The sequence below is a fragment of the Grammomys surdaster genome, unplaced genomic scaffold (assembly GCF_004785775.1).
Source record: "Grammomys surdaster isolate TR1022 unplaced genomic scaffold, NIH_TR_1.0 203, whole genome shotgun sequence".
NCBI classification, from domain to species: Eukaryota; Metazoa; Chordata; class Mammalia; order Rodentia; family Muridae; genus Grammomys; species Grammomys surdaster.
Window position 1 is genome coordinate 8564305 of NW_021604648.1, and position 27434 is coordinate 8591738.

The 27434-nt window shown below is 38.2% G+C and overlaps 2 protein-coding genes across 2 annotated transcripts in view; one reads left to right on the forward strand and one right to left on the reverse strand.

The window, feature by feature from the left end:
- Ankrd42 (ankyrin repeat domain 42) overlaps window positions 1-2851 on the forward strand; it is a 46592-nt gene extending 43741 nt beyond the window's left edge. The window contains exon 12 of the mRNA XM_028770648.1: window positions 2470-2851. Within this exon, the coding sequence (XP_028626481.1) occupies window positions 2470-2556 (87 nt within the window). The 3' untranslated portion in view covers window positions 2557-2851. The remainder of the gene's footprint in view (window positions 1-2469) is intronic.
- A 2162-nt stretch (window positions 2852-5013) lies between these two features.
- Ccdc90b (coiled-coil domain containing 90B) lies at window positions 5014-23203 on the reverse strand. The gene is made up of 9 exons (XM_028770683.1): window positions 23066-23203; window positions 16556-16675; window positions 15678-15781; window positions 12366-12467; window positions 11197-11238; window positions 11045-11116; window positions 10373-10426; window positions 8478-8592; window positions 5014-5281 (listed from the first exon to the last, which is right to left on the reverse strand). The coding sequence occupies exons 1-9, from the start codon at window positions 23163-23165 to the stop codon at window positions 5220-5222; spliced, it is 771 nt and encodes a 256-aa protein (XP_028626516.1). The 5' UTR covers window positions 23166-23203; the 3' UTR covers window positions 5014-5219.
- Window positions 23204-27434: the final 4231 nt, after the last annotated feature.

The following is a 27434-nucleotide window of genomic DNA, read 5'->3' on the forward strand; positions in this document are numbered from 1 at the left end:
CCTTCCTTCCTTCCTTCCTTCCTTCCTTCCTTCCTTCCTTCCTTCCTTCCATCTTTCCTTCCAGACAAAGTTTTTTCTGTGTAGCCCTGACTGTCCTGGAACTCACTCTGTAGAACAAGCTGGTCTCGAACTCGTAGTGATCTGCATCCCTCTGCTGCCTGTGTGTTGGGATTAAAGGCATTTGCTACCACTGTCTGGCCCCCAGATCTTTTTTTTTTTTTTTTTTGTTTTTTCGAGACAGGGTTTCTCTGTGTAGCCCTGGCTATCCTGGAACTCACTCTGTAGACAAGGCTAGCCTCGAACTCTCGAACTCTCGAACTCAGAAATCCGCCTGCCTCTGCCTCCCAAGTGCTGGGATTAAAGGCATTTGCTACCATTGTCTGGCCCCCAGATCTATTTTTTTAACTGCCTAGATTTTTTTGTTTGTTTTGAAGACAGGGTATATGTAACCCTTGCTGGCCCAGAACTCATTATGTAGATCATGCTGTTCCCCGCCTCCCAGGTGCTAGGATAAAGGAGTAAGGTTGTGAACCACTAGGCGGGGCCAGTTTTGGATTCTTGAATCTTTTCGTACATTTCTTTCTCCTTTCATCCATAAACTGTAGACTCTTAACACAGAATTCAGACATCTCGTCCTTCCCTGTCCAAATTCATTTGAGTAAACAGTCAACTTGGTTTTTCCTGTCATTTCTTGTTCTGAAAATCTTGCCTTAATGAAGTGTATTCCTCAATTTGGGTTCAGCTTTAATTTATGGCATCAGCCCTACATTTGCCAATTCTCCTTGTGTAGATGATCCTTTTTGAACTTAACACTTTCCCAGCACCAAAGTTTAGTTCATTTTGTTCTTCTATCTTAAGGTCCCCTATCATATCTGCCCCATAAAAGCCCTTAGGAGTCATGTTACTGCTGTCCCAAGACTCCTAACCACAATACTCTTTCTACTAAGCAAGTTGTACTGCTTTGAAGGTGTCACCTCTTTTGGGGGTTGGGGGGAAGAGTTGGTTGAATACTTAAAGTACTGAAATTCTAAGTTTCATGAGAATATTTAACACATGTTGAGATCTTGGTCATTATTAAAATAGTTATTATTATTAAATTATATATTCAGCTTAATGTCAAGGCTTTTTGTTTTGGATGCACTATTTTATATTACAAATTGAGACACCCAGTGACAGCTAAAGTTTGTACAGTGACAGCAGCTTGTTAGAGCTGTGATTGTAATCTGCCTACCTCCAGTCCACCTATGCATTGTCCCTCGCTCATTTCTGCCACCACAAGCCATTCAGTCATTTTCTTACTGCACTTGTGAAAAATTCTGACAAAGTTGTCTTTAAGAACTTAGGTTTCAGAATGTGAGCAGAAGGAAGGGTATGGAGACATGGCCTCACTTTTCCAGGTTGGACTGGAGTAGCATGTTCCATGCTCACGTGCTAGTGTACAGGAGTTAACTCTAGCATGTTACAATGGCATGGGCAGGAGGACTTTCAGAAGTCACTCTAGCCACAGGCTCTCCCCAAGGACATGTGTTGGAAAAGCTGCTTTGGGAATATCTATGTGCACACTTTTCTTACCTACATAGGGCTTTTTTTTGTTGTAATATTGAACTGCAAAGTTTGTACAGTGTATTTTTGTCATTTTCCTCCCCACTCAACTCTTCCCGGACCCCATCCCACTTCATATTTTTCCTTCTAAAGAAAAAACAAAAATCTAACCCAAAACCAAACCAAACCTACTTCAAGTGTGCAAGTGCATGCTTGTGTGCACTTTCTCTCTCCCTCACACACACTCAAAACAAGACAAAACAAAACCACAGTCTGTTTAGTGTTGGCCAACTATTCCAGAGCATGTAGTATGCCTTGGGGTGAGTGGTATGCACAGCGTTTTTGACTCGAATTATTCAACAAAGACTAACATCTAGTGGACATCTGTTATGCTCTTGACCCCTCCCTTGCTCCTTCTTATATAGCATTTATTGATTATCCTGTGTTCACTCATGTGAGTACCAAGATGATGAGCAAGATTCAGCAGTGGTAGAAAACGGGCAAAATGGAAAAGGAAACCTAAGTTATTAATGAATGCTGTACAAACAAAAACTCGTGAATGGAGAAGTCAAGAAATAAAAATCCTAGCCCTATAGGGCTCTTAAAGGTTCCAAATGAAGTTGTTTTAGCACACCCTACATTGCAGTTTTGCCATGGAATGTTAGTTGAGACAGAAGCAGAAATGACAAGTCATTCCCTTTGGGATCTCTATCAAGTAGTGAGCACTGACTGACTTTCAAGGCTCTCCCAGTCTTACTGATTCAGCACAACATGAAGCACGAGTACTTTAGATCCAGGAACAGTTACACAAAATCCTAAAGAAATTTAATCAGAGCAGAAAATACTTAGTGTGGCTCCTTTTCCCCTTTTGGACAAATAGAAGAGTGTTAGCATGGCGCTTTTATTTGACTCTGTTTTTCTTTATAGGAAGATGACTCGTGTGAGTCTAGCAAAGAGAAGCGGCGAGTGAAAAAAAAAGTGTCTCCTGGGGGCGTGTTTGTGAGAAGGTACTAATCAGTGCAGTAAGGTTAAATAAAGCCTTGATTTTCTTTCACTTTAGAGATACGTGAATTGATAGAAATCCTTCAGTTCTAAGGGTGAAAATGTTGTATATCAAAGGGACTTAAAAATTCCACGGACTCAGGATACTTTTTATATACATATATATGCAAGTCAACATCAATAACAAGTATTCACATAAGCTGTAAACTGTAAGACAGTACAATCTAATAGTCAAAGGAAATCCAATTCTAGATAATAATTATTAAAATGATACTGTGGCTTCACAATAAAGTTGTATTTTACTGTCTAGATGTACTATTACTAATGTGCATATGATCTTAAGAGTTCTGACCTTTGCTAAGTATTACAGTACATAACTCTATATCTAGTACTTAAGAGATGAGAGGAGTATTATGAATTTGTGGGCAGCTGGGCCTTGCAGTGACTGTCTCAAGGCAGTCACACACACACACACACACAGACACACACACAGACACACACACACACACACACACACACACACACACACAGAGAGACACAGATAACTACCTACTCTGAATAAAGTGAATAAAACAACATTTATTCAAATGACTTCCAACTTTTACAAAGCATCTAGACTGGGAGTAGGTGGGGAAGGTAAGTTTTCAAACAAAATGGCTTTACAATTACCAAATGTCTCCTTCAGATGCTTGATATAAGTGAAAATGTACTCTCAAAAAAAAAATCCATGCTACATGTTTGCTAAGAAAACCCGTAAGTAATCCGGTTTCGAATTCCATCTTTGCTCTGTGCTGTGAGCTTTATGGAAATAGTTAAGAGGCAGACTCAGCAGGACCAAAGCACAAGGGCTATTTTTTTTTTCTCCTTTCCCCATAATCCCTGGAATTGAGACTTTGTCCTTTGTTGACCAAAATTCCTGAACATTTTTATTCTATTTCATTCATTCTTGGTGAGCCAGCAAGATATGTGATGGCTATTTAAATCTAGCTAGTGTAAGCAGGATTTGTTGGCCCCAAAAATCCGATTGCTAAGATCTGATCAGGCTAGTCAGCAGTCTAAGCAATTGTTAAAAATGGCACGGATGGGATGGGGATGTAGATCAGTTGGAGAAAATCAGTTGGAAATGCATGAAACTCTAGGTTTACTATCCAGCACCACATAAAACTGGGCATGGTAGTGCATGCTTGTTTGATATGTCTAGCACTTGGGAGGGCCAAGTTCATTCTTGGTTATATCAATCTGGATAGAGAACTAAGATGTAAGAAAAATATAGAGGGGCTGGAGAGTGTATACAGAGCTTGAAGCACCTGGGTTTGCATCCCTAGTGCTCTTGTCCAGCCTGTGTCTGTAATCCCAGTGCTGGGGGCCAGGAACAGACCTGAGGTTTGTCAGTTTAGCTGAAAAGGTAAGCCCCAAGTTTGGGGAGTGGGAAGGGAGAGGGGAAGAAAAGGGGACAAGAACAGGGGTGGGGTGGGGTGGGGTGGAGGAGGGGAGAGGGAAGAGAGATCCTGTCTCAAAAAAGTATGACACAGAATGAATAAGGAAGACACCCAAAGGTAAAATTTGGCCTCCATATGAATACACACGTAACACACACAAAGAAAAAAAAAAAGGAAGAGGAAAATATTAAGACTTGATAACAACAAAAGGAAAACAATACAAATTTGAATTTCCTCTTTTTGGTTCTGGTCTGGAAGGTTTCAATCTCCAACTCTCTATGAGATGGTACTATATATGAATGTATGTACGTACACACACACACACACACACACACACACCAAGAGATGTTTGAATTTAAATGAATCATTGGGAAAGTCTGTTTCACATAGATGAGTTAATATGAAGTAATTCAGGAGGTGAGGGTAAGTGCTGGGGAACATAGGCATGGTTGGTGGAACACCTAATCAGCCAACGTGCATGAAGTTTGAGGTTCAATCCTTGGTAGCAGCAAACAAAACCACAAAATCCACCCCTCAAACACTGCACATGAGAAATTAAAAAGGTACATGTAATCAGAATAACTCTATAGATTTCATATTAAGTTTAACACATTTACAACGGGATAACATTATTTTAAAATTATTCACTACAAAAAAAAGTCTCCACTTACATAGGAAGTCACTTTGAAAACTCAACCACCTTTGTTACAGTATTTTAAAGATTTATTTATTTATTTATTTATTTTATGAATATACTGTAGCTGTCTTCAGACACACCAGAAGAGGGCATCCAATCTCATTACAGATGGTTGTGAGCCACCATGTGGTTGCTGGGATTTGAACTCAGGACCTCTGGAAGAGCAGTCAGTGCTCTTAACCACTGAGCCATCTCTCCAGCCCCCAGTATTTTATTTTATATAAAAATCTAATTCCAATAATAACCAAGAAAGTAAAATCCAGTCAGTGTAGACACTACAGAACTGTTTTTAAGAATGTAATCTGGTAACAAATCCTACTTTGCTTACAAAGGTCAAATGCAAAACTGTTTTTATTGCTATCATTATCAGAGGATAAGTGCACTTCTATCTCAAGCCAGGCTCTGAGTGACAGCTATTCAACATAAAAATGTACAACATAAAAATAAAATACCAAAACACTTCATTTAGTTCACAAGTTCTTTGAAGAGCCTGTATTAAGTACATTCTATGGAATGATCAGCAGCAGCCAACAGGAGTGTCAGTTCTCCTTCCAGAACCTGTAAAACCCCAATGCTATCGCCAAGCAAGTGAACACCGAGGCTGTGAAAACAGAGAGACTACGTTACAAACTATAGTTTAATTATTACAGACAATAAAAGAAATGAACAGAAACAGAAAATCAAATTTATATCCCATGTTCTTTATTTCCTAGAAAACTAAGGATAAAAGGCATTTGTAAAGGCAACTGTTATATCAGTAGCTTCCTATATTTTAGAGAGTAAAAATGAAAATAATTAAAAAATATAGGTGTTGTGTCAGAAAATATAAGCAGTGCTTCAAAGTTACTAATATCAAGTCTTAGGGGTTCTACTGTTGTGATAAACACCATGACCAAAACAGCTAAGGGAGAAAAGGGTTCAACAACTCTTAAGTCACAGTCAATCACTCCAGGAAAGACAGGGCAGGAACTCAAGGCAGGAACCCAGAGACAGGAACTGAAGCAAAACTAATGTTGCTGACTGCTTTACTTAGCCTGCTTTCAGCCTATCCAAAGGTGGTACCACCCACATTGGGCTGAGTCCTCTCATCTCAACCATTAAGACAATTGCCCACTCAGGTGTGGTTTTTGGGCACAGATGGCATGTGCCCATACTTCCAGATACTTGGGAGACTAGGCCTAGGTTTGGGCAAATTGATAGTCAAATCCTACCATGCCTGCAATCTTCAAGAAAGGGAACCTTACTGTCTTATTAACAATATTTCAGGCATTCTAGAACAAATAGATCCATTTGTGCTTTATCTTCCTACTTATTTAAAAATGTGTAACTGTGACTTCCTAAACTTCTCATGAGTAACAACAGTACTAAAACATACTTAAAGGAAGAAGATGCTTCAGTATTACTGGTTTCAGATGCTCAGCAAAACAAAAGAGGGATGACTTAAGAAAGTCTATTTTTTATGTGTATAGTTGCACCTACATTTATGTCAGTGCATCATGTATGTGCCAGGTGCCTATGGTGGCCAGAAGAGGAGGATTGCATCTTGGCGTTACAGATGGTTGTGAGTTGCCTTGTGGGTGCTGAGAATCAAACCTTGGTCCTTTAGAACAATCAGTGTTCTTAGCCACTCAGCCTTCTCTCCAGACACAGCAAAATCTTATTAAAAACAATTGCTAACTTGCTTATTTCTTTTGTGACTACCACTAAGTCCATTAGATTTGCCTTGTATATCTATGAACTGCTAAAAGAAAGCTTTCTGGAAAGTGTTACCATCTTCAACTTGGTGAGTAAAAAGGATTTTGTGGTGTTACCCCCTCCCCAATCACAGGATTTCTCTGTGTTGCCCTGGCTGTCCTGGAATTCATTCTGTAGACCAGACTGGCCCCGAACTCAAGAGATCTGCCTGTCTCTGCCTCCCAACTGCTGGGATTAAAAGTACCCAGCAATATTTTGGGATTACCCTGGGCAGTATTTTGTTTTTAACTATGGTACTTGTACTGGCTTGCTTTGTGTGTCAACATGACACAAGCTGGAGTTATCACAGACAAAGAAGCCTCCCTTGAGGAAATGCCTCCATGAGATCCAGCTATAAGGCATTTTCCTCAATTACTGATCAAAGGTGGGAGGGCCGATTGTGGGTGGTGCCATCCCTAGGCTGGTAGTCTTGGGTTCTATTAAGAAAGCAAGCTGAGCAAGGCAGGGGAAGCAAGCCAATAAGCAGCACCCCTCCATGGCCTCTGCATCAGCTCCTGCTTCCTGACCTGCTTGAGTTCCAGTCCTGACTTCCTTTAGTGATGAACAGAAATGTGGAAGTGTAAGCTGAATAAACCTTTTCTTCCCCAACTTGTTTTTTGGTCATGATGTTTTGTGCAGGAATAGAAACCCTGACGAAGACAGTACTCTTTAGGTAAATATTCAGGAGAATATTGGGAAATCCCAGGTAGAATCTGAATTCCTTTGTTGCTTTGGGACTGATTCTGGAAGAGAATGAACATTCCAAATGGCTGTTTGGAATTTCCCTTAGCATTACAGATCAGCTCAAGGCCTTTGGTTCTACAGACTTTGTTAATGTAGGAGTTTTCAAAGCCTAACTTTAGTGTTTAACTCTGAATTTTAAACAGGAACCTAATGTTAGAAGAAATAAAAATAGAGCCCTTAAAATATAAGGGAATATACATCAGCTGAGGACTGAGACTCATTCATCTTCTAACTTGCTACATCACAGTGAGTGGCCAGAAAACCACTATGATCAGGAATTTTATTTATGATAATTTGTTAATACACACATTTAAAATAGGTGTATCTTTTGACCCCCAGTTTTTTGTTTTGTTTTTTCTACCTCCCAAGTGCTGGGACTAAAAGCATGTGCCACCATGCCTGGTGTGACTCCCGATTTTAAATGTGCACAGCAGCAACGAGGAAGCATGCATATATATGTAGCATTGATCTTGAGGATGAAGACCTGAAAGCAGCATTGTTGGGGAAACCATAACATTTTGATAGAACAAAATATTATCTATAATAGTAATACTGATAATACTATCAGTAATACTGATAATACTATCAGTAATAAAAATGTTATACATGTTGACACGACATTAGTAACATTTTAACACATGGAGTTAACTAAAATGGGTAAATTTTTTTTTACAAGTGTATCTTATCTACAAAAGACAAGATATAAACTACTAATACTAAATCAAGAAGGTGAGGGGATTTTTATTGCTCCTGAATTATATAGATAATTTAAATTAAAACACTGCTTGTATGAAAAGCAAGTAAAAGACAAGTAATATTTAACACATTCTTCCTGTCACATGAGCCATAAAATCTTAGGTCAGACTGAAGTTGTAGAGCTAGTATGAGCCAATCTAAATTTGGCGCAGTGTCTGCGTGCTCAGTTGGTCCAAGGTAAGAGGTTTCCTTACCCTCCACTCCTCTCTTTTTGCTGTGTTTTTTAACAGCCCACATCTACTTTTGTGATCTTTCTAATGCTATTCAAACCTTTACAATAAGTAGATTTTTCATTGTAGAATTTACCCAATTAATTTTATCATTTTTTTGTTCTTGGGTTTATTTATTTTCTTGATAGCCAGATACCTTTTTCTATCAGTGAAATTGCACAACTGCTTGCTACTTTGATCTTGAAACTGGAACCTTCTAAAAGGAAAATGGTACCAAGCAATAAAGGAGTATTTTAGCTTCATTTTTTTTCCTCTGCCCTGGTATGGTTATCCTGAGAGGAACCAATAGATCCAAATGTTCACTGTAGCAGTTCATTTCTCTGACAGACTTACCTGCAAGATAACGAATTGTCTCAAGCTTGCTCGACTCCATCAGTGTTTTTAAGGAAGCAATTTCAGTGTCAATTTTATTACTGGTCTCTGAAATAATACTTTTGGTTTGTGTATCCTGTAAAAAGAATAAACAGAGAAGTAAAGTTCTATCCCTATATATTATAGACAAAAACACTGATGTTAAAAACTTCAATTGTGTGCTAATGGTGCACTTTAAAAAAGTCTTAATAGTAAATGAATACTGCCAAGTGATAAAAACATTCCTCCAATATCATATCTGGAGATAATTTTCTTGGGCACGGCCTATGAAAATCTCCTAAGATATTCGAAACCTAACTGTATATGACAATGTAAGAAGCAAATGTTTTAGTCCCAGAACTAACACTTCTGTATGTAAAGTCTTGGGAATATAATTTACATTTTAAACATAGACAATTTTAAAATATATTCTGCCAAAAAATACCAACCAAATTTATAATGTGAGCGGAGATCACTATAAAGGACCTGCATATACCTGGTGGGCACCTTCGCACGCTTAGGGACAAAGCTCAGACATGAGCTGAAGCCAGTTTGCTCATTTCCTTGTTTATCTACTTTCTCTGGCTAACAAGTTGAAGAAAATGGATTCTTGAAAGAGCACAGGTGATATTCCCTTACTAAATTCTGAACAAGAGAACTTTTAAGAAAAGGACAAGTCTAAATCAGAAAGCTAGGGCTTACTTATTGCTGATTTATTACAGGATTACAGAGAATGTAAACAGGACTTCTAAGTACCGAGTTTACAGTCTGGGGTCTTCATTTGAGAAAGGAAACTGCATAGTAGTGGGCTTGGCTTCAAACTCATTGCAGTTCTGACTGCTGGGATTATATATCACACTTTGATAAGAATCTTTTAAATTTATTTATTTTCATTTCATGTGCATTGGTGTTTTGGTTGCATGTTATCTGTGTAAGGGTGACAGATCCCCTGGAACTGGAGTTACAGATAGTTGTCAGCGTCGTGTGGGTGCTGGGAATTGAACCTGGGTCCTCTGGAAGAGAAGCCAGTGCTCTTAACCATTGAGCCATCTCCAGCCCCTACAATCTATGTTATTAACTCTACCACCTACTAGTTGTGTGATTTTTAATCTTTTTGTATATTATTTTCCAAACTGCTGAAGTAGAAATAATAGTAAGCATAGAGGCTGACCTGAAAACTAAATACATTAACAGACACATGTAAATGTATAATGGTATCTGGTATATAATAAACAGTAAGATCTACCTCTGGCTCCCAAGTGCTGGGACTGTTGCCCAATCCTTAATCCATTTTTTTAATCATTTCTTTTTTTAAGATTTATTTTATTTATATGAATATTCTGTGGATGTCCTCAGACACACTGGAAACGGGCATCAGATCCCATTAGAGATGGTTGTGAGCTACCATGTGGTTGCTGGGATTTGAACTCAAGACCTCTGGAAGAGCAGTCAGTGCTCTTAACCACTGAGCCTTCTCTCTCTAGCTCCTCCCCCCTTTTTTAGAGCTTTGTTTTATTTGACATTGTGTGTCTGTGTGTGGATATGTGTTGGAGGCATGAGGTCTGTGATTCCTGGAACAGAGGTACAGATAGTTGTGAGCTGCCTGATGTGCATGCTGAGAACCAAATTCCAGTCCTTTGTAAGTGTGGTATGTTGAGTCATCTCTGTGGCCCTAGAAAGCTTTAATTCCTACTCCAAGGTAGCAGCTCAAGTACCCCCATTTCCACAGAGCAGCTTTCCACAAAGTGATGGCAAACTGTGACAGCAGTGAAGAACTCAGATTCTATAGGGCTAGGTATTTAAAATCCAAACTTAAAAACTGAAACATACAAAAGCATATGATATATGAAAGAGAAATTTCTACATACTAACCTTACCTTTTTAGCAAATTCATTGGTTGCTTCCATAAGTTGCTTTTCTTGATCTGTGAACTAAAGGATATGAAGCAGATTAAAAGAAAAAATGGGCAGCAAGATGACTCAGTGGGGAAAGACGCCTGCTGCCCAGTCTGCAAGCGGAGTTGGATCTTTGGAGCCCACAAGCAGATGAAGAGAACTGCCTCTGTAAAGTTGTCTCTCACTTCTACATGTATTAGAACAACAGCAGCAATGAAAAATGGCTATAAGTAACTTAAAAGAGAATAAATAGAACAAGAACATTCATTTAAAAACACCATTGGAGGGGCTGGAAAAATACCTCAGCAGGTTAAGAGGACTTGCTGCCGTTTCTGATTTCCTGCATCCCCACTGGACAGCTCATAACTGTATGCAACACCAGCTCCAGGGGATCTGACACCTCTGAGGATATATCCACCTCTTAGGTGGATACATAACATATGGATACACACCATACTTACATCTATACATAAGTAAAAATTATCTTTTAAAAACACACTACTGGGCATGCACACAAGAAATGAATAAAATGCTCTTGCTTTCTTGCTCCTGCTCAGTCCCCTTGCTCCTGCTCTCCCTCTCTCCTCATTACCCTCCCCTCCCTAAAGAGAAAAAAAGAGAAATGAATAAAATAAATTTTAAGAAGCACATTACCATGTCTGTCACTCTGCTCCTTTCCAGGTTGATGTCCAGCTTATTATCTGCTCTGATTCGACTGGTTTCATTCTTTAAAGGAAATTAGTATTGTTAAAAATGATCTTGTAATGGGTATTTGTTTTCAAACTAGTGGAGTAAATTTCACTTACAGTCAGCTGCTGCTTAACTTGATCTAGTTCGATTTTCATTTTCTAGGTGCAAAAGAGGTGACAGTTAGGATCAATCCAAAAGTCCCTGTGATTATTTTAAAAGTTTGAAAACTTAGATTAGCAAAATCTGGGTATCTATGGATTTTTTTAAATACAGAACTATGATTTTAAAAAAGAACAGATCACTGTATTCATTAAATATATTTTAGGTACAAAACAGTTTTGGTGTTAGATTTTACTTTTAAAATAATTTATTTTTTAAATTTAAAAATATTTAAGATAGGGCTGGAGACATGGCTCAGTGGTTAAGACTGCTTGCTGCTATTCTCGAGGACCTGAGTTGGACCAGATGCCTGGGACCCCAGTTTCAGGGGATTTGACATCCTCTTCTGACCTCTATAGGTATGTCTCTTTCTATAGCCCCTCTCTTTTCCCCTCCTAAGCCGCTATCCCCCAAATAAATCTTAAACTTTAAGCTGTTTCAAAAGTACATCTTGGGGTGGGTGGTCTAAAGAGATGGCTCAGTGGTTGAGTGCTTACTGCTCTTCTAGGGGGCTGGAGTTCAGGTTTCTAGCACCCAAGTTAGGTTGCTCACTACTGCCTGTCGCTCCAATACCACAGGATCTGATGCCTTCTTTTGGCACCTGCACCCATATACATATAGCCACACACATAAACAGAACTTTAAAATAACATTTAAAAGGACAACACAGCACTAAATACAATGGAAAATATCATAGTACTTTTAATTTTAAAAACAATATATGATAAACTATACTAGAAAATTTATATAATACTAGAGCTCAGATCCTTCCCCTTTTCTATGATTTTTTTTACATAAACAACTTACAATATGCACTCAGTATGCAAGAAACCAGTTTAGAGATGAAGATTAGGTAATCTAATTTAATCTTTTAAACAGTGACTTTTGTTTTTTGAGTTAGGATCCCACTTTAGCTTTAGTTGGTCTGGAATGTGCTATGTAGATCAGGCTGGCCTGAGCCACACATACTCACCTGTCTGTTTCCTAAGTGCTGGAATTAAGTGTACATCACCATGCCCAGCTCTAAACAGTGAATTTTTAATTTAAAAACTTGTAATACTTGGTTTTACTAAGTTATTTACTAGCATACTTGTCATCACTACTAGTAAGTTAAAAATTCTATCACCTCATTCTCTGCTCTCAGATTTGCAAATTCACTTTTCTCTAGGATGACCATGTCTTTTCTGATGGAATCCAAATGAGCCATTAGCTGTTGGACTGTTATTTCCTAGAAAATAAAGTAAAAATAACTGAGTGACATATGCAGTAGTGGCATCCTTTTATTTTTGAATTATTTTATAGATTTTTTTAAAAGAATGTCAACATGTTAACAGGTATAATTACTGATTAAGAAAAAATACACATGAAACTCACATATCTGAAATAACAAAATAAAAATGAGGAAATTCAAGAAAGAAAACCTGATCTTCCAGTGAAAAGAAATATCTAGGTCTTTTAATGAAGAGTATCCCAACAAAAATGCTTACTTAGCCTCTATGAGTTCCTCAACAGAGTTTCAGGTTTTTTTCCTTTAAATAGATAGATATTTATGTATGTATGTATGTATGTATGTATCCATGCCAGAAGAGGGAATCAGAACCCATTATAGATGGTTGAGAGCCATCATGTGATTGCTGAGAATTGAGCTCAGAACCTCTGGAAGAGCAGCAGCCAATGCTCTTCTCTAAGTCCTCTCTCTACCCTCTTGGTTTTGTTTGTTACTAATATTTTAGTGTTTTGATTTTGAGAGTCTTTTCTACCATATATGAAAATACAAAGAAATCGAATAGGAGTCAGAGGATTGTCTTTTCAAAAAAAAAATAAGATAAACAGTTGCAATAATTGTCCCTTTTCAACACAGCATAGTTAGTTTTGTTTAAACGTCCTGGTCCCTTTCCTGTATTTGGCACTGCAGAGTAAATGTGAAAGAAAAGGAAACTCCTACCTGACATCATAAGCACTTGCTTTATAAAGGACTATAAGCTTGTTTTTGCAGAAAAGGTTTTGCTCTATATAACTTTAAAAAAATACTTAGAGAATACTTTGTTTCTGTAATGAGTCTCTGTACAAATGGGAAAAATTAAGTTTAATGTTTTAAACCCAATTCTTGACCCTCTTACCTCAGCCTTGGTGTGCACCAAGTACACTGAGCAGAACACTTCTGCAGAAGTGACTCATAGCAACCCTACAAAGAGATCTGTTTCCACAGTCAGCTTAGATTCATAATTTCTCTCTTTACAGAAAGGTAAAGGAAGACAGTGTAATCTTGAGAACAGGCTTACATATCAGGGCTTCTTAATAAAGAAAAAGGTCTAAGCAAAAAGAGCCACTACTAGTCCATTTTTAAAGTTATAGTCCCCTGCTGATTGATACAGGTGAGAAAGACTGAAAACTGACTTCAGTTTTTTATAACAGAGGGCACAGCAATCTCAGACATCTCTGAAAGCTATGATACTTTAGTCTTCCAAGGGTCTAAAATTCATAATCTTTATGTAAAAGTAACTTTTGCTCACCTGATACAATTGTCATGTCTGAGGATTAATGCCTTTCTTTGTCTGTTAACCTAGGCCTAATCCTGGAAGCTTGTTGCCTCTGTACAATCTTATTTAGGCCTAGAATGTTTTCAGCCTCTGAGACTTACTGCTAATCTCACCCCTTCCTTGTCCTTTCTGATCTATGGCTGATTCAACTCAGCTATTCTGGCTCAAATTTCTCTCCAAAGCTGACTGATTCAATACAGCTTCTCTGAATTTCTGACTGAATTGTTCTGTCTGGCTTCATACTAACTTTGGCAATCTGTTCTAATCTTCTGGCTCTTATTCTCTGGCTTGTTCTGTCTTCACCTATATCTAGCTTGTTTTCTCTTCTGTAACCTGTCTTTACCACTGTCCCAGTAAAACTGCCCCCCTCTCCCTTCTCTTTGTGCTGCTCTCTCTTAAATAACTTCTTTTTTCTCTCTTTTGGTGAAAGTTGGGCATATCCTATTCTGTCAGATCTTTCTCTGATTCATCACTTTGTCTGCCACTCATTAGATATCAGTTTCAAACATGGCTACTTCCTTCTAAAAACTAACTTCACCTTCATTATTTGAGATTAAAGTCTTTTATCCTAGAGGTGGGATTAGGTTCCTAGATGAACAGTGTGTTTTGAACATTGCAAACCAGTATTTTTAAAAGTCAAAAGTTTAATAGTAACATTTCTACATTGAGTGTTATTTTTAGTATGCAGGACTAAGTGGTTCTGGCAGCAGGAATAGTTCTCAAATCATAGTTCTAAATTCATGCTTGCACAAAAAGCAGGCTTAAAATTTAATAGTAAGTTATTTTATTGAAAATGTCAATAGCTCTTTTGAATAGCTCTCTATAAGACATAGCAGAACTTTGGGAGAATTAATTAAATGCTTGGCCATTTTTTTCCATTTTTTTAATTTACTAGTTTGTGATGATCCTGAAATAAGATAAGCTAAAAATAATGCAAAATTGAAAAGAAAGTTAAATGTAAGAGATAGGTGTTTTAAATGTCTAGCAAACTAAGCATTATAGTAAAAATCTTTAAGAGCTTTGAATTTTCTCTATCCCTTAAAATAACTAAATTGCATGAAGTAGATTCTAATTTTATGTAAGAAATCTTAATTTTTATGGTTATGAAATAATCATTTGAACGAAAAAGACTATACTTGAAAAAAATAAAATAAAAGTAAGTCTAAGAAGAAAACAGATTTTAAAACAGTTCAGTGTCTGGTTGTTTTTTATCCATTATCATTGAAATATGAAGTCTTAAAAATCACTCATTCCATGCATAGGTCAACAAAATGGCTTAGTGGGTAAGCATGTGTGCTGCCTTAGCTTCACAACCTGAGTTCAATCCCCGGGACTCACTTGGTGGAAGAGAATCAACTCTTGAAAGCTGTCCTCTGACCTCTACACTTGTGCTATGGCATGCATCCTCACTCCCAGTAAATAATGTTTCATTTTTTTTTTAAGAATTTTATATCCCATCAGATTTAAACACTTCAGCCAGGTCATTTATAAAGTCGTTTGTAGCCATTCTACAAACGTTTGTAGCCTTCTAGCTTACAAAGTCTGTAAACGTTAACCCTGGCATTCTACAAACGTTTGAAGCCTTCTAGCTTACGAAGTCTGTAAAAGTTAACCCTGGCACGACCCATGAAAACAGTATATGCATCATATAGGAAGGCTAGCTCTCTTACTTTGGAGAGTTTTGCTTCACTACAGTCTACCACCATGATTGAAATACTACATTAATCTCACACAAGGGATGATGACTGAATTGCACTCTAGGTATCAAGTACTCTTGTTAGGAACACTCCAATTCTTCTAAAAAGACTGAGAAAAGCCTTTCTAATTTGTCCTTTCCTCCTTCATTGGAAAATATTATGTAATGAAACTACCAGGAGAGATATAAATGAACGTATTACCTGTTGAGCTTTAGTCACCATCTCCTTGTAGATAGTATCCAGGCTGACATTTGATAATGTACATAGTACTGATACAATTGTCTGTGCTTGTGTTTTCTCAAATCCTGCATACAAAGAAATCTGCATTTTAAAACATGTACATCACTAGCAGAAGAGACAGCTAACAAACTTTCAATAGTTTGACTATTGTACTTAAAACAGTTACAATGAAAAGATGGACAATGCTATCTTATTTCAAAAGTACTCTGCAATTCCTAATATAATTTGATCTACAACAAAATTGATCTACAATAAAATTGTCAATTATATACTCACTACCAAAAAAATATTTCATTATTTTCATTTGTTCTTCAGTTTAGTACTTGGTTGATAATGAAGTTAAGCAGGTGGATATATTTTTATTATTTTTCTGTGCACTATTTTATGGCCTTTGCCTACTTTTCTATAAAATTACTAAACTTTCTTTTATTGATTCCTAAGACATTTAGGTTTATCTAGAACTTTAGTAAGCAGATTCAGTATTTCTGAATACCACTCTGCACTGTCTTATCAGTTGTTCCCTTGTAATATATTACCATATCTGGAAATATTTTATTAATTTTTTATTCTTCAACATTTATATTTCCATCCAGAATTTAGTATTAGCCTAAAAATGTTTTTTTTTAACTTCACTGGAATCATTTTGTGCATATAATTTTATCCTATGCTTTTTAAAAAAATCTCTTCTTAACAATAATTTTAAGTGATTATAAAACATCTCAGTGTATGGCAAGCATTCTTTTTAATAATCCCTCTTATTGTTGGTAGCAGCGCCACTGACTTAGGGATTTATTATGAGTGCTGCTAATTTTCTTCTTTCAAGTATTCATGTTTCTCACCGTGAGTTTCCAAGTCCTGTACCAATGCATGGGTATCAAAAGTTAGTTTTCTTTGTTCTAAAGGAGTTATGTCCACTGGTCTTCTATCATAACTCGACCTAGTTGTGGTGGTCAATAAACCTGAAAAAAGAAAACAGTGTTATCTTGTAATAATTTACAGTGAATCACACTTTGGCTTCTAAAGAGCTCTCCTCATGTATTTAAATATAATTCTAGTTTCCCAATTAGGTGTCCTGTATTTGACCCAAATTAACTGACTCTTCTCAACCCCTTTCATCAGAAATGTCTGATGTTATCCTGTATATGGCAAACATTAATGGATATTTCATTTTCTTCTTTTACCATTTAAAACTAATTTAAGAGTTGATCTTCGGGGTTGGGGATTTAGCTCAGTGGTAGAGCACTTGCCTAGTAAGCATAAGGCCCTGGATTTGGTCCTCAGCTCTGAAAAAAAAAAAAAAAAAGAATTGGTCTAAATCCTAATATGTATATTAACTGCTTTAGATGCCACTGCTTCTACCCTAACTATGGGGAAGCAGAATCTGCCCCACTTTCTTCAGTGCTCAAAAGTTTCTTACAGGGGGCTGGAGAGATAGCTCAGTGGTTAAGAGCACTGACTGTTCTTCCAAAGGTCCTGAATTCAATTCCCAGCAACCATATGGTGGCTCACAACCATCTGCAATGTGATCTGATGCCCTCTTCTGGTATGTCTGAAGACAGCTACAGTGTGCTCATATACATTAAATAAATAAATAAATAAATAAATCTTTAAAAAAAAAGTTTCTTACAAAACCTTTGAAGGTGTGTGTTCTTACCTTCTGTTCCCATCCGTACCCATATCATTTATTTCCCAGTTTTCAGCTGTAACAGTTAATAGGTAATTGTTTTCTTTCTGATCCAGACTAGAAGCCCTATGCTACCTTGGCTGTACTTTTCATACTGTATGTTTAGGACTCACAAGGGTACTTGTGTTAAAGTTCCCTTCAATGTGGGAACATTTCACCCTTCAAGGAAGCTCCTTAAGCTAGACAAAGACAAAGGTGCTGTTTGTCTAGATGAAGATGACGTGGAAGGAGATTCTTTCTTTGACGATCCCATTCCTAAACCAGAAAAACCTATGGTTGGAGAAGTGAGCCTAGGAAGCAAGTGGAGGTCTGGCCTCACTGTCTGACAAACCCCACTTACGGAGTGACCTCAGCTCCCTGGCAGGGGCCCCTTCACTAACAGATCCTGAGAGTAAAAGAGGAAACACGGTCCTGAAGGATCTAAAATTGGTTGGTGAGAAAACTGGATCACTTGGGCTAGGGACTGGAGAAGATGAGGACTATGTTGATGATTTTAATAGTGCTAGCCATCGCTCAGAAAAAAGGGAGCTAAGTATTGGTGAAGAAATTGAAGAAGATCTTTCCATGGGAGTAGAGGACGTGAACACCAGTGATAAACTCGATGACCTCACACAGGACCTGACTGTTTCCCAGCTCAGTGATGTCGCTGACTATCTGGAAGATGTCGCATAGACAGGAAAAGGAAGTGTTCTGATCAACAGGACAAACAACTAGTTGGCTCTGTTTTCCTCAGTCACTCTTGCTGGAATGACTGCTCCTGCTGGTGCCTTGCATTTCAAAAAGACTACATATATTTTTAAAAGTTAACTTTTCAGTTCAGTAAACAAATACTTCCTATATGAGGTCATGTCTATGAGATTTAATATTCTTAATTTGGTTTAGCTGTGTATCTCCAAGGAAATCATCTGTAGGCAGGCTCATTATAGCAAGGGAACCCTGAGGTATCAGTGCTAAAGAGCAGAAAGAGGACTGATACAGCCATGGTTTGTGCCACTGTGTGTCTTTGGCTGCTCCAGGGATCTCTGAGACCTTAGCATTAGCCATCGAGAGCTCACCCCCTTAATGTGTATCAGGTGGGCTAGCCCAAAGTTGGCGAACTGACCTGGTAAATCAGTGATGCTAAAGCGTATCAGTACAAGTGAAATTGGATCTGTGAACTTTATTTTGTATCTCTTTCCATTTGGAAGGTTTGTTAGACCATTAAGGTTATATTAAAATGCTTGGTACTATTAAAAAAAAATCAGACTCACCTATGTTTAATCAAAGAGATAAAGGCAGTTGGAAAGGCAGAACAATGCTTTAAAAATATACTAGCAAAGTAGCCTTTTTGGCAGAGTGTCATCTAGAAAGAGTTAAAAAAAATGAAACAAAACAGATGTTTTTGTGTGTGAGACGTAAAGTAGAGAAAATAAAACTCGGAAGTATAGATTTTAGTAGCTGTCCTATTCAGCTGCATTAGGAGTAATGATTTGGTACTCTTAGTTACCGCTTCCTTAGAAGTTCACTCAGAAAAGAATCAGAAATGTTTATATATTTTAATGTTTTCATGCTTATTAAATTTTTTAAATTCTCATTTTATTGATAGGAAAAAGTGATGTTCAGAGGCAAGTGTGCTGTCTCAGATCTTAGGTTTCATGGGCAGTCAAATTAGTACAGTTCCTGACTTCAGCCAACAAATAATGAATGCCTCACAAAAATCAACTCTTGGGATAGATAGAGACCTTAACATCACCAACAAATCTCTGTAGGGTACAGCTGACCTCATATCCTACTATGCTTTCTGGCTCTTAGACTTTATCTACAAACATGCCATCTGCTTGCTTTTCCTTCCTGGGGCCTTTGCCTACCCTGTGTTCAGAAAGCTCTCTTTTGCCTGTTCATATTCATTCTTGAGAGCGCTGCACAAATGTGTCTGCTGATGAGAAGTGTACAAGGATTCCTGAGGTCAGATCTCTTCTAATGAGTTTTCAAAGTACTTTTTTTTTCTTTTGGTTTTTCGAGATTTAAAGTACTTTGTAACAGTCCTTTTCACAATCTTTTTATTTATGTAGCTGTTAATTTTTAAGTTCCTCATTAGATCAGGCATCAGTCAACTCCACAGCCACCAGGCTACCAACACCCAGTTTTCAAAGTTGTTTCCATAAATAAAACTTAACTGAAATTATTATCTATGAGTGCTTTGATACAACAATGACAGAGAAGTTATAATCAACCATATGGCCCACACAACCTAAAACATTTACTATCTGCCCTTTCACAAAGTTTGTTAATCACCAAAGTAAACCTTGAGAGTAGGGGCACCATGTCTGTTCTTGATCTCTACTGACTTCCCAGTGCCCAACAGCTGTAGCTGCTCTAAAGATATGTGTTAAAACAAGGAACTGTGTTTGGCATTGTATGTACAGTGATGATGTTTTGAGATCAAAGACTAGTTCAAGTTTGCCTCAGATTGCTGGGCAAAAGATGATTCTATTTCAGCCTTCTGGGTAGCAGAAGATTGTAAGGTTTTTCACTTCTTCTCTGAACCTTTAAGGTTGTAGTTCTTATGATGTGATTTCAAAATATATCCATTTGGTCCTCTGTGGGAATAAAGACTATCTGGAAATGATACTAGAGTTATGTGAAATCTTAGAGAAGTAAGCCAGATAGATAAACAGAAAAGGCAAAATTCAGCAAGGCATGCAACACTGGAATTTCTACCTTGGATTCTATTTATGATAGTGTGAGAATAATGAAATATGTATGGAGTATTCTTAAAGATTTAAATTTTTTTATTTAAATGTATGTGTTCATCTATGTGAATGTATATCACTTGTGAGCATGCCCATGGAAAGCTACAAGGGTGCTGGATCCCCTGGAGCTGGAGTTACATGCATTTAGAAGTGCTGCCTGAGGTGGATGCTGGGAACCAAAGTCAGGTCTTCAAAAAGTGTCGTTAACTGCTGAGCCATCTCTCCACATTTATTTCTTTATGTGACTTTGCTCATTTCTCTGATGTGGGTGTTGATACAGTCTTTGGCAACAGGACTTTCAGTGGGGGAAGATGTCTGTTTCATTTCTCTGAAAGGTCTTTGAATATTCCCAATAAGGTATTATGATCACTGGCCTGATTGTGACATGAGCAATTTGAAGCACTCCTTAAGAGTTCATTTGAGGGCTGGAGAGATGGCTCAGTGGTTAAGAGCACTGACTGTACTTCCAGAGGTCCTGAGTTCAAATCCCAGCAACCACATGGTGGCTCACAACCATCTGTAATGAGATTCAGTGCCCTCTAGTGGTGTGTCTGAAGACAGCTACAGTGTACTCATAAATAAAATAAATAAATAAATCTTTAAAAAAAAAAAAAAAAAAAAAAAAGAGTTCATTTGACACCAGGCAGTGGTGGTGGATGCTTTTAATTCCAGCATAGAGGCAGTCATATTTTTGAGTGTTTGAGGCCAACTTAGTTTACAGAGCAAGTTCCAGGACAGCCAGGGCTACACAGAGAAACCCTATTTTGAAAAACAAAACAAGAGTACATCTGACATCTATACAAAACCAAACATATTTCTCTTCATTTTAATTTTTCACACTCATCTTGTGTGTTTATAGTGAGAAAACAAATTCAAAATTACAACTTACAAAACTACTACTATGGATCTCTGGCCTATCTTGTAGAAAATGTTGGAAAAGGCTGAAATTTACTTTATAAAAAGGCACATAAAGTAGAGTTCACTAAATTTAAATTGCAAGTTTTATTAATTTAAGTTGTCTGTTTTTAGAACTGAAGCACTGCAATGACATAATTGGTTAGTTTTCTTGTTTGTATATTTGTGTGAGGATGTATGTATGTGCGTTTGTCCACGAGGAAAGAAGTGTGGAGGTCAGAGGACAACTCTCAGGACTTGGTTCTCTTCTTTCATCACATGAGTCCCAGGACACAACCCAGGTCATCAGGCTTGGCAGTAATACCTCTGCCTGCAGAATTACCTTGCCTGGTCCTGCCTTGTTATTTTTCTATAAAAATTCAAAGAATAAGCATTAAAGCATATATTCTCAGGGAGTCGGTGGTGGTGCGTGCCTTTAATCCCAACACTCAGGAGGTAGACACAGGTGGATCTCTGTGAGTTCAAGGCCAGCCTGCTCTACAGCTCCAGGGACAGCTGAGGTTACACAGAGAAACTCATCTCAAACAAACAACTCCAAAGAATACATTCTTACATTATAATCTACTGGCATGCTGTGTATGTTGCTTCAGAGAATCTACGGCAAATAAAATGAATAAAAATGCCCCTCTCCACCTGAGGACTAATTCAGTACTTCTAGTCATAAGGCTTGGCAATCTGTGCTTAGAAGAAACATCTGTAGTGTTTCTATGTACTGCTAAGTGCGGATAGTAGTAACAAATTCAGCCTATAGCACATCAACAAAAGCATTTAGACAAATCACAGCTTCTTCTGCATTTCACTGTTTACTTTTAAAGAGTGTTGGACTAAATAAGTAATTTCCATAAGATAATGATCAACTTTCAAATTTGCTATAACATTATTTGTCTATATAGTAAGCAGGGACACAAACCATGCACTAATTTTAAGAGGAGATAAGCTTTCCTCAAGAGTAATCAGACTCAAGTGGAATAACTTAACAATTGTATTAAAATATTAACATTTTCCTGGGGTGTTATATTTTTGGTAAAGGTACACAAATAAATTGAGATTTGAATTATTTTCTCAGATTCAAAAATAATGTAACCCCTTTGTGTGTGAGGGTACACATACCTAAGGAGAGGCCAGAGGAGGCTCCTGCTGTCATGTCCCTCCTAATTCTTTGAAAGGGCAGCTTTCATTGAACCTGGAGCTGGCTGAGAGCCACAGCAAGGGCCTTTTATGAGGCTATCCGGGATTCGGTTTTGTGTTATTATGCATGTGCAGCACATGCTTTTACCAGTGGACCCACCTCCCCATCCTTTTTTGAAAAGTCCACCAGAATGTGTATACTAACTAACCAAATACATAAATCAAAGATGTGACGAATTCTAGTAGTTAAACCGCAGTCTTACAAGGGCAGCCTTGACTGCAAGTCAGTGGAATAAATAAAATTAAATAACAGGTTAAAAAAACAAAACAATGGCAAACAACAAAACCACACAAGTGTGGAGGGAGAAGTGTGTTTGAGTACTGAATAACTCAGTTTGTCATCATAGATCCAGGAAGAACAAAATATGGAAGCTGGGATGCCTTTTACGGTGGAAAAATTGAAAAGCAAAAGTATAAAAAAACCCTTGGAAATAGCGCTGAGAGTAAAGTAAGATATTGTGTAGGATATAAGGACTAATAAAGGGGCCAAGTGTTTGGAAACATAGGTTCCAGAGTACTTAAAAACAAAAAAAATGTGATTTGTAAATCAGGATACTCGCAAACTACCTAAGAGTTCATTAACGTTATGAGACAGAAGGCCGCCCCGCGTCCCCACCAATTCAGAAGCCGAGCAGAGGCTGGGTCTAGAGGAAGGAAGCCCTCCTTCCAGACCCCGTCGGTTCAGCTCGCGACACGACACGCCATCCCCGGAGCCTCGCGGGTGGCTTTGCGCGGGTGGGCGGGGCCCTGTAGGGGGTGTGTCACTCTCGCGGACGCCTGAGCAGGCACACCCGCCCGAACCTTCTCCCTGAGCGAGTTTTCAGTCTCACCTCTCCGCAGGGCGGGTGACAGTCGCCCACGGGGAGTTGAAGTCCAGAGGATTCCGCTGCCGTCAGGGCGCAGGAACCGCCAAATCCAGCGGCTCCTCATACTCTCGGAGCTCCGGGTCAGCAAGGGGAAGCGGAATGCGCGTTGATTCTCGCAGAGGCTTTCGGACGATGAAGTTCTCTCTCCATAAGGATGCTGGGAAATGTAGTTTCCGGTCTGTCAATACAGCACCTACTTGCGGGTTTTTTCTTCCACACTTCACACGACTCAGAGCTTATCCTCCTAGCCCATTGTCCCTTCCCCATCTCTTCCCGCCTTTACTGCCCTAAGAAACCGGGGTCTTTGAGAACCTTCTGGCGCCCATTTGCTTGCGGCGAGTTAGTCCCATAGCAAGCTTCCCAGACCGAATTCTGTGTAGCCGCATAGCATCATGGGACCCGTAGTCCTCGCTGCTGAGGATTGTGGGGATGAGACCGCGTTCTATCTTGGTCCAGAAGGCCTGTGGAAGTCCAAAGCGCAGCACACATTTGCAGTTTCGCGTCTCTCTGCTTGGCCCTCTGGTGCATTGGAGGACCAACTGTTTTAGGCCTTTTCTTCAGGGAAACGAAAATTCTCCACTTACTGGGTCGCTATTATTCATGATTTACCCCTCTTTGACTTCAGTTACCATAGTCACTGCTCCACCTGGTAAAACCTTGAAAACAAGGTACTAGTTATCAGTGGCTTACCTAGATTTCAACTTTGTGGGAATCAGCTACCTACCAACCACCATTTCAAGCACTGAGACTCATTAAAAATAAAACTTGGTTCCCAACAGCAAGTGCCTTAGTAGATTACACATGGAAGGAAATAAAAATGATTCTGTCGTGAGCACTAGGGACAAAGGCAGGAGGTACACTGTTCCCCTCTGCGGCGGGTGGTTCCCTGGTATTCAAGCGAAGCACTTTAGACTTAAATATTTTCCAATTTCATTCACAGAAATATCGGAATGCCAGCTAGATTTAAAGATTAATATTTTGAAGAACAAAGAACTAATTCAACAACAATTCAAGTTTTTGCTGTACAGAAATTTATACCAGGCTATGTGGGGATTACAAGGATTTCTGCTCTCCAAGAACTTGTAATAGAGAAAATAGGAGAATGTAGAGAATAAACTTCATAGGAAACAGTAATACCTTAGCATCATGTAAGTGTTTAAACAATTAATTTTCTAGTCCAGCTGAGAGTGAGATGTTGGCCGTATTTGCAATAGCCAAGCTAAAGAGGAGCCTAGGAATCCATCAACAAATGAATAAGAATTATTATGTGCACAATGGAGTTTTTTTCAGCTATAAAGAAAATCAAACTCATGACATTGGGTGGAGGGAATGCAACAGTATCATCTTAAGCAAAGTAAGACAGATACACAAATACAAAAACCCTGTGGGTCTCCTCATATGTGCAATTTGGGGGTGTGTATGTGTATGGCATAAAATAGAAGGGGAGGAGCTATTAGGAAAGAGGAAGCAGAGGGTAACAGGAGCAGTTAATGGGGAGTAAAAACGTCATTATACTCTTGAACAAGAATGCCATTATTAAACCCATCACATATACAGTGAATGTACACTAATAAAAGAATTTAGAAAAGAGGGGAGAAGTAGGATTCTAACCTGTTTTCAAGAATTTCTATTAAGCAGAGATAGTAGGACACAGGGTCTAAGATAGGGGTTGGAGTGAGCAAGCACACTTTATTTATCTCGGTCTTATTTGTGGCCTTCGTGTATGATGCTTTCTCGACTTGGAGAACATTTTCTAAGGTATTGGACCAACTTCTTCATAATGGTCAGATCCCAGTTGAAATGCCATCTCATGAAGATGCTATGCCTTGTGCACATTTGGTGTTTTAGTTCAGAACACAATCTTTTCCTGTCAAGAGCTTATCTATGCCCTTCAGCAGGGTGGTAACACATCTATTGCTGTAGTCTGTAGTACTTAACATAGTGGCCAGCTCATCCATAACAAGCCTTTGATATATATAATGAATCTGTGAGTGTTCAAAATATGGTCATAATTTAGTTAAGAAACCGTTTGATAGGGGTAAAGGAATACATGAATGGTGGGTAGAATTAAGGAAAATAGAGGTTAAAAAGAATGAATAAAGATTTTGCGTTTCATACAGTGGACTCAAGAAATTTTAAAAGTTTTTGAGCCACACAATAAGTTATTAGTCCATTTAAGTCTCTTTCCAGGCAGGAACTCTTCGCCGTTCACCAATGCAGCCAAAAGCATCAGTTCTTATGCCACTGCTGTGAAGTGGCCTGAGCGTTAGAAATGTAGTTACTCTGAAGTAAGCTAGTTTATTCATAGCTCAAAGGCTGACAGCTGAGTCCCAGTTTATCCTCATAGAGGACCACTTTTATTATTTTTTACTTTTGTGCTCACCAAGTTTAGATAAGCACTACTTCTTGCCAACCACACACATAATAAAGCCATTACTTCTTTTCCAGTTTTCAAGTAATTTGTGTGAAATTACCTCATTAGCGAGTGGTAGAAGAATAGTGCGGATTCAGCGCCAAGGTGATAAATACCCAGCAGAAGGCAAAGATACTTGCTGGTTTCTTTGGTGGGCTTCCAGGTTCATCTCTATGGACAGTTTGGTTGTCATAAATGGAAGAGAATGCATATGCTATGCTCACACAGTTAGTCTTCTTCTCTATTGCAGATGATTCCAGTGCATTTTTAAAGAGACCAGTGAAATAGCTCTATCTGGTTTTAATTTTCTACTTTAGCATATTTGCTAGTTCTTGGCACTAGAGGGCGTATGTGTGAAAGGATAGAGGTCAGTTCTTTGTTCTTTCTGAAGCTTATTTTACAGATTTTTGTGTAATTCCTGAGACAGAGGAGCCCATTGTCACTAAAGTATTGGGGAGCTATGCTAACATCACATTGCTTTCATGGCTTAAAAGTGACAATTACTCTTTACCCTTTGCAAATCTTGGGACAACATTTTTCCCTGGGTGTACCAGGAAGCCAACAAAGACCCACAGTTACATATCTGCCAATTACAGTCAATCAGAGAAAAAAATGATAAAGAAAACAACAACAACCTGTCAAAGAATTGTATTTTTTATAGTGGTATATCATACCCTAGTGTCTGTCACTAATTATTTATTTGTTCTTTAAAAAATGTTATAGTTTATGGTGCTAGACTATGAAAAGATATACACAAAACACAGTCCTGGTCTCAGGCTGGTTGTGAGACTAATAACTACCATGAAGGGAAGCATGGCTGCTAAGGAAACACATAATCGAGGCTTATGCCACTGGGTGTAAAGCTCTGTGAGGCTTTCCTTTGGGAGAATAGGTAAAAGGTAGAAGTGGATGTGGCTGATCCTAGTGTGGGGGAGTATTGTGTGGAGGACACAATATGTGAAAACTGGGAAGTGTGTGTGAGAGAGCAATTGTTGTATCTATTTCTGCCAAGTAAAACCCTTTACCTATAAAGTAGGTTCCCCCTTCCCTCCTACTCTCAGCCTCTGGTTAACATCCATCTATTTTCTGCCTCTATGGATTTATCTATTCTGGATATACCATGTAAACAGAACTACTGATAAGTGATGTTTTGGGTATACCTTTTTCACTTTGCAAAATGTTTCAGATGTTCATTTGTATTACAGTATGTATCAGTATTTCATGCCAAATATTTCTTTGTATATATCTACTACTATATGCTTTCCCATTCATTTATTCATTAATGTTTGTTGTTTCTATTTTAGCTGTTGTGTAAAGGCCTGATATGAACACGCATACATACATACTTCTTTCTCTCCTTTCAGTCTTTTGTGTATACACATAAAAGTGTAATTATAGGGTTATATAATAATTCTGTTTAAGTTTTGGAGAAAAGATCCAGTTCTTTTTTGCTTATCCTACTGGAGATGATTTTATGTTTGATAATAAGGAAAAACAAACATTTATTTATTTGTGTGTGTGTGTGTTTCATGTACCATGACATGTGTGGTTGAGGACGACTTTGTGAATTGGTTTTCTGATTTTCTCTTTCCTTTATGGGATCCCAGAGATGATACTCAAATCACAGGATTGCACAGTAAGTCTCTTACCTGCTGAGCTATCTCACTAGCCTCTTCTTAGCCATAGAGTTTGTATGGTTTTAGCTTTATTTTGGAAACATTTAAACCCGACTCTTTATAGTTATGTCAGTAATTATAGCTACCCTGCCAATTATAATCTCCTCAGTGAGGCAAATACCAACATAAGGATTTAAAGGAATAGAACCTAGGAATTCTTGGGGCATGGACTCCAATCTCCAAGGCAACAATGCCTAGCAGCAATGATTCCTTCCAGTTTATAGATGCATAAACCGAGGCCCAA